This window comes from Dasypus novemcinctus, chromosome 4, assembly GCF_030445035.2.
Source record: "Dasypus novemcinctus isolate mDasNov1 chromosome 4, mDasNov1.1.hap2, whole genome shotgun sequence".
Lineage (NCBI taxonomy): Eukaryota > Metazoa > Chordata > Mammalia > Cingulata > Dasypodidae > Dasypus > Dasypus novemcinctus.
In genome coordinates this window covers 117,742,545-117,754,232 of record NC_080676.1, presented here as the reverse complement: position 1 = coordinate 117,754,232, position 11,688 = coordinate 117,742,545, and the positions used below count along the sequence as shown (strand labels likewise).

Sequence of the window (11,688 nt, the reverse complement as noted above, 5' to 3'; positions counted from 1 at the left end):
AGTAGTACAGACTGAGCATTCAACACTGATTTTGTTTTGGGCATGTAATTTAAAACTACAACTTGGTTTTCTCATCCATCACCTTGGAATAAGGAAACCCACCTTGGGTAATGGTGCTGGAGATTTGGTGAGGTAACTTTTGTAAAATGCCTGGCTATAGAGATGCCTAATGATTGGGGCCATTATAAATTGATACATGAAATCATAAATTTCCTAGGAAGTCTATCATTTGACAGGCATTTGCACATTTTCTCCTTAAATCCAAATAACCCTAAAATGTAGATATTACCATCTCTACAAATAATCAGGCAAGTGGGGGGTAAGATTAAAACCAAATCTTTTTTCATGCCTCTTAGCCTTCTGATAGAGAAGCTGCAAGTGATATATATCACCAGTTAATATAATTGTCTGATTTTAAATGATTTATTCCATCACCTACAGTCCTGCCCCAACACATTCTGAGGGTGTGAGAAATGAGAATACTTCAAAACCTTACCTTCATTATATATGTTTTTAAAATCAAGATCAAAATGTAATTTTGATTTTTTAACAGATGAAACAAGAGCTTGTCGCTTAAAGATATTAAGGAGTTGACTTTTTCAGATGAAAAATAGGATATCAACACAAAGAAGTTATAATTCTTCAAACCCATTATTCACTATTTTAATAAGAGTTGAGGTTGACCTGAGTAGGAAAATAACCATAGTCCTTCAGACCAGAAAAAAAATGTTGAATGAATTGATTCTGTAAACCCCAAGTTACAAATAATGTTTTACTATTTCAAAGTCCATCCATAACTTTGTTTGTCTTACCAAATCCACTTTACTCTATTTGGCTGACCAAATTCCCAATGTATCCTCCCCATTTTAATTTCTCCTACTGTCTGTTTTATTCTGTCTCAGAAATTATTAGAATCTATTCTCAGCAAATACATTCAGATATGACAATAGCAGCAACATTGCGGGACAGTATAATGTTCTGAGATTCTTTTGGGGATTGGCTCTGTCACTTGTAGCTGAGTGCACTTGGGCAAATACTTAACTGCTAATATATCTTCAATCCTCCCATTACTAAAACTTAGGACTAATAAAATGATTTGTGTATTAGTCCCCATAACAACTATATGAAGCTGTTCTTTTTTGCTTCTTTAAATTAATTTTTTAAAGAAGCTATAGATTATATAAAAGTTACATTTCAAAAAAGTTCTTTTTAATAGTTTCATTTTACAGATGAGCAAACTAAGATTGAAATGGTTAAGTAAATTACCCAAAGAGATATTTCTTTTAAATAGCATCACTGATATTCAAATCCCCATTTTTAAAAAATATTGCTAACAGCCTCCCAAATAATTTTTGCTATTTGTGAGAATTAACTGGGATAATTGACATAATACTCATGATATATAGAAGACTTTTAATAATTAGGTCCTATCTTCTGTATCTCTCTATTACTTTTGGTTTTCCCAAAGCAGGTTTACAATTTCTAGTTCATTTGATCTTCAAAAAACCCTTCATCTAACAGATAAGGAAACAGAGGCAATATGGCACTAAATGAAATCAACAAATTAGCAGTGTAAGAGGTCCTAGGACCTAGGACTTCTCTCTTCACATTTGCCACCTTCCACCATTCCAAATTATCAGTCCATCAAAATCCTGTAGGGACTACAATTTTAACTTCTTTGGGGTCCCCCATTCTATGATTGGTTCTGAGCAGAAAGACATATGCTTATTTTCCTAACTGGATGAGTATCTTAATGTTATGGAACCTGATAACACGTGTTTAGAATGAGTGCTCTTTACTCGTTGGGATCATCATGGCAAGGCCACTCTCAACAGGACTTATCCCTCTCCTTGCAATGACAAGCCTTGATGGAATCTGGCCGGTGGAGTGTCTGGGCTGTGTGCGAGGCTGGTGTCAGATCAAGTCCAAGCAAGTTCTTCCCTGAAGCTCAGTCTTTACAACATCGTGTAACTCAGAAACATTCCTTCAAAGCACCACCCACCTTTTCCAGTGGGAATCTACTAAAATGATTTTCTTGGAAGCAGAGTGCAAGTGGGGGGAAGGGTGTTAAGTATGTGCTCTCGGAGAAGGAGATTGTGGAGGGGTGAGTGGGTGGAGACGAGGTGGGGGGGAGAAAAATGACAAGCAAAGATGGAAAAAATAACCACCACTGCCACCAAAATATTCTGCTCATGGATGAGAGAGTACACCCTACAGCTGTTAGCACTGTTCAGCATATTTTGCATATTTACATATACCAAGTATTTCCAAACAGCCTTGTGTTTGTTTTAAAATCCCACACGGAGATGTCTGGTAAAGCTTTCAGTGTGGAAAACTTTTCTTGGTGTTGTTTGCAAAACTCTTTTCAAAATTCTGCATATATATCACAAACTGAGCAGAAGAGTCAATGTAATTAACCACATAAAGTGAATTCTGGACCAGTCTACTCATCAAACAACTCAGAACAAAATAAGAGCAAAAAAAGTACCTGGTTGATTGAAACCAATTGTATTTTTTCAGTTTTGGTTCAACACAAAATGCAACACAGACCACCACCCAGTGATCCTTGCTTAATCCTGGAGCCATCTAAGTGTGATTTTCTTAATTGCCATTGACTCTAATCCTTGATTTAGAATTATTTCCTTGTAAGAAAAATGATCACACTGGGCAGATTTCTCATGTAGCCATTTTCTTTTGGAAACATAAAACTCCACTAAACCACAGATGGTTCATTTGAAAAAGATTAGGGAACTTCCAACAGAAGGAATGGGGTAGTTTAAAGCTATATTTTCCTTTTAGCAAGATCCACAAGAAAAGGATAGAGTGTCATGCTTAAAGGGGAACAGATTTTGTATTTTTTGGCAAGATATTAAATCCTCTGTTGCTAAATTTGGCTCTCTGCAAATAGGCTCTTGTACAAGTGCAAAGCAAAGATCAATGCTGGAGTTCTTCATTCAGCCACAGCCAAACTTGGTAAGGAAAATACAACAATTGTGCTGAGTGCTGTTTCTAACATAGCCTTGCCGTATGTTTATTGATCAGCAGCATTCCTGAGCATGGATACCTACTCTACACGTTAAATGTATCAAAACACTTTTGCTTTCTCATAACATTTCTCTGCTACTTAACTAATAGCAGATGTAATGATTTAATCTGGACAAAAGTGTAAAGCTTCACTAAGTTAATGTGGTCTCATTAGATATTAACGTAGTGAAGCTTTACACTTTATATTGGTATTTCAGTCAAATGTGTATAGGCAGGTCATATGAGATGCTTGAAGACTTAAGACATCCCAGGATGGGCATATGTTCCCGAAAAAGGAAATAAAACAATTAAATGGTAGTTGGTTGTCCCCAGAGAAAACATACTTCAGCTAGGAAGAATCCGCACCAGATGTCCTGCTCTCCGCCCTCCTGAGTGCCTGTCTTAAATAAATACCATATAACCCTTTGGATTCCGAGGTACCATAATAACCACATGAAATATTTGAAATACTGACGGGATTTCCTTCAAATGCAATTATTTAAGTGAATAAAGATTAACCTAACACAAATGCCCATGCAAATATGTCTTGCTAGTTCTAGTGAAACATTGAATCCCCCCAGATTACAAGGCTGATAAATGATTGAATTATAATCCTGATAGTGGTAGGTGAAATAATGGTCCCCCAAATATGTCCATATCCTAATGCCTGGAACTGTGTTACCTTAAGTGGTAAAAGGGACTCTGCAGGTGTGATAAGAGATCTTGAGAGAGAGAGACTGTTTTGGATAACCCAGGTAAAACCAATATAATCACAAGGGTCCTTAAAAGTGGAAAAGGATGTGGAAGAACAGGTAAAAGTGATGAAATGTGAGAAGGACTCAACCAGCCATTGCTGGCTTTGATGATGGAAGAAGGGGGCCATGAGCCAAAGAATGTGGAGGCCGCTAGAAACTGGAAAAGGCAAGACAACAGATTCTTCCCTAGAGGAGTAGGAAGGAACGCAGCTGACACTTTGATTTTAGCCCACTGGGACCAGTGTTGATTTACAGAACTGTAATATTTGTGCTGTTTTAAGCCATTAAGTTTTCCATAATTTTGTACAGCATACACAGAAAGCTGTCACAGTAGTATAGTCTAAATATGGTAGAAGATGTGGAAACCTGTGACAACTTATTTCACTGTCTTCTGGAGGGTCTACTTATTTAAATACTGATTCCCAGGCTTTTGCACTGCCATTAAAATTTAATCTAACTTAAAAAAAAAATAGAAGACCCATGTAGGGAGACTCTAGCTTTCTTCGTAATATATGGTCTTGGAATTCTCCATTCCAGGTGCACCTCATCTTTCTTGTTAATGAACTATAGCAAAGTTTTTGTTTGGTTTGGTTTAATTTTCCCATAGTTTTTATGGCAAGTCAGAGTACTAACAAATGTAAAAACAATAACATACACCTCTGCTAAAAAAGTGAATTGATAACGTTAGAAGCAATGTTTTTAAAGTCTCAAGGTTCCTGTTCTTGTTTAATTATAATAATACAGTCCATTTTATTTTCTCTTCTATTCTTTTTTTACCATATACACCCCACTTTAACATATAAATTCTTTGGCTCTGGAAATTTACCTCATTAGGGAAAAAACAAAACTAAAATGAGGCAATTTCCAAAGATATTTGTAAGTTCCCTTGTTTAAAAGGAAGGAAGCAAGAGAGATTTAAGTTCTTATCAAGAATTGCAGGTGAAACCAAAATGCTGCATTAAAATACAAACATTAAATTCACATTAAATTATTTATTGAACAAATTGAAGATAATAACATGTTTTATTACAAAACTTTCATCATCTTATATCATTGACACATAGTTGTGGCACCTGCATTCAAAGACTGAATAGAAATGAGAAAAAGTTGGGCCTCCAACCCCAGACACACACACACCCACACACACACAAACCTGAAAAAGAAAAAATATTTTATAATTATCATGAAAAGCCAAAAGTTTTATGAATTATGTATTTTCATAAGTTCAGAATGACAACATAGCTAAGATTACTTTCTCTTCCTAGAAATGTAAAATTAAGCTAGCATAAAAATGCTTATAGAACAAATCATGGAATTTCATTGCATTTCAATGCTGCAAAGTAATATTTCTATTATTAAATTTCAGTTTACCTAATCAAGTGACAAAGTTTACTCTACTGCACATTTTTATGAAAGCATTTCACCTGACCTAGATTTATCTGAATGAAAACAAATTGAATGTATATTATCCCACTCATTATATGGAATTTAAAATAATACAAACAATTCAAACAAAATGCTCCCCTATATTGTATATCCTGAAAAATGTATGGAATAGTATTTTTAAATCAGATATAATATAAAAGATTGTAAATATCCTAAGAAATTAAATCAAGTGTGTATATAATCACTATTAACTTTTGCCCTAAACACAGCATACAAAAAATGTACATCTCTATTAGTATAAAGAGATGTTATTAGAAAAGTTCACATCTTCATATACCAAAAAAGCTAATTGAAGTATCCTGTATTCTAAAAGAGATATTTTTAAGTCAAAATTTAGTAGTCAAAAGTTGTTAAAAAGGAAGGTAATTAATATATGGTGACCCACCCTTTCTTAGAAGGTGTCGCTGCTTTACTTACACAACAGAACTCATATATTAAACTTAAATCTATTAGTATTTCTTGGAACTTAAAAAGGAAATCCAGGAAAATTTATTGGATCAAATTAATTTGATTATTATTTCAAGAGAATATTAGTTTGATCAAGTATTTGAAATTTAAAAAATTTTTAAACTGTAAAAAAAGCACAATGGGCAATAAAAGAAACAAGAAAATTAAGATTTTTTTTAAAATAATGACTATTTCTACAGATTGGAAAAGTGTATAAGATGAAATTCCCCAAGGAGTGCTCAAAGAAAAAAACTAGTAAAAAATTCCAAAAATGTAATTTTTCTTTGACCAATCTCCATGACCAAGTTATCATGATAATTAACATTTTGAACCTATTGAAACTGAGGTTTTCTTAAAGCAGGGATTCTTAACTTTTTTTGTTCCATGGCTCCCTTTGCCAGTCAAGTGAAAACCACGGACCCCTTCTCAGAATGTGACAGTAAATAGTTTTAGGACATTAAACTAGCATTGGGTCTAACAATTACCGTAATTTCGAAATATGGATGAGCATAAATGATTTTTTAAGATATGCAACAACTACAATGTAATATGAAATGAATACTACTGTAATTTACTGTATACATTCATAAGTTAAGAAAATGCTAGATTTCAGTTAGAGGTCAGAGAAAATAAAGATAATAATTGATTTTTTCAATTCAAGCTCACAGATCCCTTGAAAACCTTCCCAAGGACCCTTGGTTAATAACCCTTGTCTTACAGGATCTACTCCATGCTCCAGTCAACCAGAACAATCCTCTTCTGTGTCATTTTGTTCTGTAATCTTCCATGTATATATTTTTGATTACAAATTTAGCCTCATTTTTCTGAATATTTCTACAATATTTAAAAGTACTTTTAAATGATCTTAGGCAATATTTTAAAAAAAAAATAGGTTGAATTTCATCAATTTGTTTATTTTTTCTTTTTGGAGATACCACGGATTGAACCTGGGACCTCGTACATGGGAAAGAGACAGCTCAACCACTAAGCTACACCTGTTCCCCTTTAGGTAATGTTTTTAGAAATAAATTCTAATTCCCTGTTGAACAAGAGTACATTACAGTATATAAAACTGTACATTAAGTTGTATGTTAAAGTTGGCTGGCTGATTTCAGTCTTCCTCTTGTATATTTTCTACTGTCCTTCCATCTGTTTCGAAGGTGATCAATCACAGGATTTCTAACTTCCATCAATACCCCTTTGAAACTGCAATGGTTCCAGTAACTCTTTCCATCTTCAATAACTGACAGTGTCATATCTGCTTCCAATAAAGTTGTTTCTTTTTTTCTTAGAGTAAATCCGCTGACTGAGAATGTAAAGTGTTGTTTTTTTACCTCCCCCTTTTCATATGTAGGATTTATTTCCACCATATTTTGTAACTTTTCCTCCAAGGCAAGTAAAAAATTTAGATAATTTCAAAAGCAATATTTTTACTCCAGGTGGCAAGAAAGCCCATAGAATAATTGAAAAATATAAACTTAGATAATTTAACAAAATGGTTGCCTTAATTTTAGAGAAAACAATACATAGGGTGCTTGGTAAATACAATTTTGGAATATGTAAGACAACTTGGAATTGTATCTATATACTTCAAAAATGGTTATCTACTTTCCTTCATAAGTGGCACATTGAACAAATGGGAGCTAATTAAGAAATTTACACTCTATGGCACATATTTAGTAGGAGGCTAAAATTCTCTTTACAACATTATTGATGGAAAAGCATAGCCATATAGATATATAGTCACACATGATATATATATATATATCAGTGCTGCAGAAATAGGATATGGAAAGAGGAAAGGGACACTTGGAAACTCAATTTTATGATCTATGCACTCAATTGATAGATTTGTGATAGCTGTAATTTATTAAATACCTACTAGGAGCCAGCTGCCCATTATATACCATATAATTTCTAACCTCCACAGCTACCCATTAGGCAGCATCACACTTTATTGATGAGATGAAATGAAGCCTGAAATCGCACATCTAATAGTGACTGAGCCAGAATTCAGAGTATGGCCTGATAGCCAAGCCAATGCTCTTTTCCATTAATCCATTCTGCTTCTCTATTCATTCCTCAGTATGAAAGAAGTCTAACATAAATACTTTCCTTTTCCACAACTTAATGCTACTGTCCCAATATCTTAATACCGAGCAAGTACTACACAGCAAAAGGGCACTCAAGAAGGGACATACTGCAGTTTCCTGAAAGACTGTTTCTGATGTCCATTTTAAATTACAAAGCTAACTTTAAACCAGATTGCAAACTCAAAAGCAAGAGGCTGTCATATATTCTGCAGGTCTTAAAACAGGAATAGGCAGGTACTATTTGCATAATGAACAACAAGCTCTTTACGGAACTCTTTTTTCTAGGGTCTAGAATTTATTTATAAAATGTTATAACATTACAGAAATTCCTCAAATATTCATAACCTACTAGTAATCAGTTCGTGTATTTAAGAGCAGTCTTAGCCATTTTTGCTTGAATATTGTAAATAATTTTAAGAACAGAGAGAAAGGAGAAAAATTAGAGGGTAAAGTTAGGAGGGGATGATTAACCTTAAGAAAGTAAATTGATTCTTAAAACTTGTAAAGGCTCTTTCCAAATAAGCAACGAGGGTCAAATAACCTGTTAGAACTCTAACTTGCCGACATCATGCATGCCTTAGCTGGTAATAGTTTAGTGGTAGAAGCATAGATTAGATTTAGAATAAATGAGATCATTTTCTAGTTTCTAGCTCACAGATCTTTACGAAGTTTGCATAAAGCCCAATCTGTAAACCAGTCAAAGGTAGAGTGGATCTATTCGAAATTGGTGAAGAGGATAGTGGAACCCTCAATGAAGCAATTTCAAAATTCACGAAGTTCAACAGCAACAGTATGATGTAAGATAACATGACCTGGAAAATGACAGCATTTTCAGTTTTAAATAAGTTCAGAATAGTGTGTTAAATTAGAATTCATTCTCTTTTATGACTTATGGTGACAACAGTAAGGAAGTCATAGCAAGGGGGTATCAGAAAAATATAGAGACCTGCTCATTTTACTTCTAACTTGGACTTTGATCTACTCCTTGGGTGGCAGTGAACCAAAAATACCTGGCTCTGTTCTTGAGGTGAGAGCTCACTTTGCTACATACATCAAAATTCAGATGTCTAACTTTTCCTGGGCCCAAAGAGATAAGAAATGCTTTATCCAGTAGTTCCCAGGAATGACAGAAAGCAGAATCAAAATTCAGGGTGAAGCTAGCTAGTTTTCTGCTTTCTCCTTCAAGTCACCTTACTGGGGAATAATGAAAGGAACAAATAGTTAATATTACATATCCTCCCCTCTAACTTAGGAAAAGCTAATTGAATGACTTGAAAGAGTTCGAGTAAAACACTCTTTTAAGAGAAATCTCAAGGAGAGTTAGCTGGTTCCAAGGGAAGAGAAAGTGTATAATTCCCAGTGAGCCATCCCATGGAAACTGCTGAATATTTGTCTTTTAAAACTTATGAGGACCCAAAACAAAGGCAGTTTTATAGATTTAGTCATATCTGTGCTTCACACATTTGGACAAATTACAAACAAAACAACTTAGTAAATATTTGACCCAAACAAATGCAGATAAGTTAACGAAGTCACACTCTAGAAATTTAAGTTTATGTAATTAGTAAGTGGGAAATACCTTAAGTTTGGTAAAACATTAGGTAAAAATGTGAATATTGTGCTAAGGAGGGTCATTGTATTATTTAATATGTTTTCAATGTTCACACACACAATAGACAATTTAAGATGGAATGTGAACTTTATATTTCATGTGGATGGAGAGACAGGTCAGGGGAAAACTTGAGAAATATTTCTGTCAATCTAAAACTTCTATATAATACTAACTTTTTATGATGACTCATCCCTGGGAGTAGTTGAAAGAACTTTGACTGTAAGTCCTGACAATATCAGTGACTGACTGCTGCTTTTATTCTAATACTTTCCTAACAGGGTCTTAATAATAATTCAAACTTCACCTTATTTAGATCCTGAGGGATATAAGTGAAATTCTCAAAATTTTAAAATTTAATCTATTTCCAATAATTGTGGCATAAACACCAATTTAAAGTTCATTTTCATTTAAAAAAAGAACAAAAAGAATTAACAAAAACCAGATTTAAACAAAGAAAGAATTGCAAAACCCTATGTTTAAAATAGTAGACACAGATATATTGATTTTTAGTTTACAATGATGGGTAATGTTGTAAGAAGAAGTCATTTAGATTTTTTTAAGTTATATAGTACATTGCCATATGCTATCCCTTCCAAATCTCTCTAGGAAAAATAAAATCCACTTAAAATAATGTCTTTTAAAATTGTCATGAATGGATAATTAAAAACAAGGAAACTAAGTTACTGGCACTCACAGGTAGACATGCTTAAATGATTTCCAGTAGTTGTATATAAACTCTGGTTCCATTTATCAAAGTTGGATGGACTAGAAAGAGAGGTATTATACTCTAGGCAAACGCTCTACCTGATTGAACGTTTATGCAAACTTTCTTAGTCAACCTTTAAGTACTCTTTGGGAGAAATTAAAGTAATGAGATATCCTTCTTTTAACATTTTCACTTAAAAAAACTTCCTTTCAAGCTACACATATGACTCAAAGTTAAGTGAGCTAGCATGGAATTAAACTTTCACTGAGATTTAATGCAAAAACAATACTGTATTGGCTTGGCAATGGTGCTACTTTTGTAAAAAGGAGAAATATCAAACACTTGAGGTAACCTAGAAAGCACAGAGCATATCACGGACATCTTAAAGATAAGCATTTTAAACATTTTGCCAGTGCTTCTCTGAGAGCAAGTTCTTTAAACAGAACTTAACAATTTTTACAATATAAAAAAAATACATCCCTCAAAAATAGCCCATCAATGCTAAATCAAACTTTCTGTATTTCTACAAAAATAGGTGCACATAGAGCTACAAAATGGTATTACTGAAAGAATGCACATTTTCATTTGTGATTCTTTTTTTCCTGACAAGGTGGTTGTTTCAAAAAAAAAATCAAAATGAAACAAATATTAAATCATGTAGTTAAAAAAGCAAGGGGAAAAAGAGTTGCACAGTTGGCAAAGGCTCAGATGAAGGGAAAACAAACAAAAATGCTTTTCTTCAATTGTTAGGGTCCATTCTGCTTTATCAACAAAAGGATCAAAACCAAAGTCAGCGGACTAACACTTTCTCTTTTTCTTCCATGTCTGTTTTGTCTCATTGCAGAATGGAAAATCCTGGCAGCATCTTTTCCCAGTGGGCCCTTGGATCCATGCTGCAACCTGACTTGCTAATAATGTGTGTTTCAGTACCACGATGATTCCTTGCTCTTGTCTTGATGCTGTAGACCTAAAAAAGATGAGAGTGGAAAAAAGCAAAAAGCATTAATATATAAAATGGCTTTAAGCCTGCAACACATTGGATATAGAAGCAAAAAAAAACTAATCCAGGCAACTGTGAGATATGACCTAAGGGCAGTCTCTAAGGAAATTCTGTGCTTGAGGTCACAACTTTCAAAAAGCCAAAAGATGCACTATGTAACTAAATCTAAAAGATTAGAGCAATGCTGGAATCCTACCAGCACTTTGGTACAGTATATGCAGTATAAATTTTATTTGGTTTCTAATTTCTTGAAGTATAATTGAATAGCAAATAAAATAATATAAAATGCAACTTTTTTGCTATTTCTAATTTCAAAAGAAGCTAAAATTGGGGAAAGAAGACATAATCAATCTTTGGGTCATTCAATTAATACTCACTAACCATGAAAATGATACTTCTGTACTATAGTTCTGAATCAAAACCTTTTTTCCTTTTGAATTTTAATCCTCGGTGGGATTACTACAAATTAAGGTGAGTAATTACACATGGCTAAAACTAATCTAGTACTATAAGAAAAATAAATATAATTGGTTTATAACTAATAGTGCAAACCCATATTCTATTGATTTTTTATCCTACCTGTCCCCAGAAAGTATTTAAGACAG

The 11,688-nt window shown here is 33.6% G+C and overlaps 1 protein-coding gene across 4 annotated transcripts in view; it reads right to left on the bottom strand.

The window, feature by feature from the left end:
* Window positions 1–4,756: 4,756 nt before the first annotated feature.
* The window catches only part of VGLL3 (vestigial like family member 3), a 45,578-nt gene continuing 38,646 nt past the window's right edge, over window positions 4,757–11,688 (bottom strand). For all 4 annotated transcript variants that reach the window (XM_023592006.3, XM_004448585.5, XM_004448586.5 and 1 more), the window contains exon 4: window positions 4,757–11,050. In XM_023592006.3, coding sequence (XP_023447774.1) covers window positions 11,007–11,050 — 44 coding nt within the window. In that variant the 3' untranslated portion in view covers window positions 4,757–11,006. The remainder of the gene's footprint in view (window positions 11,051–11,688) is intronic.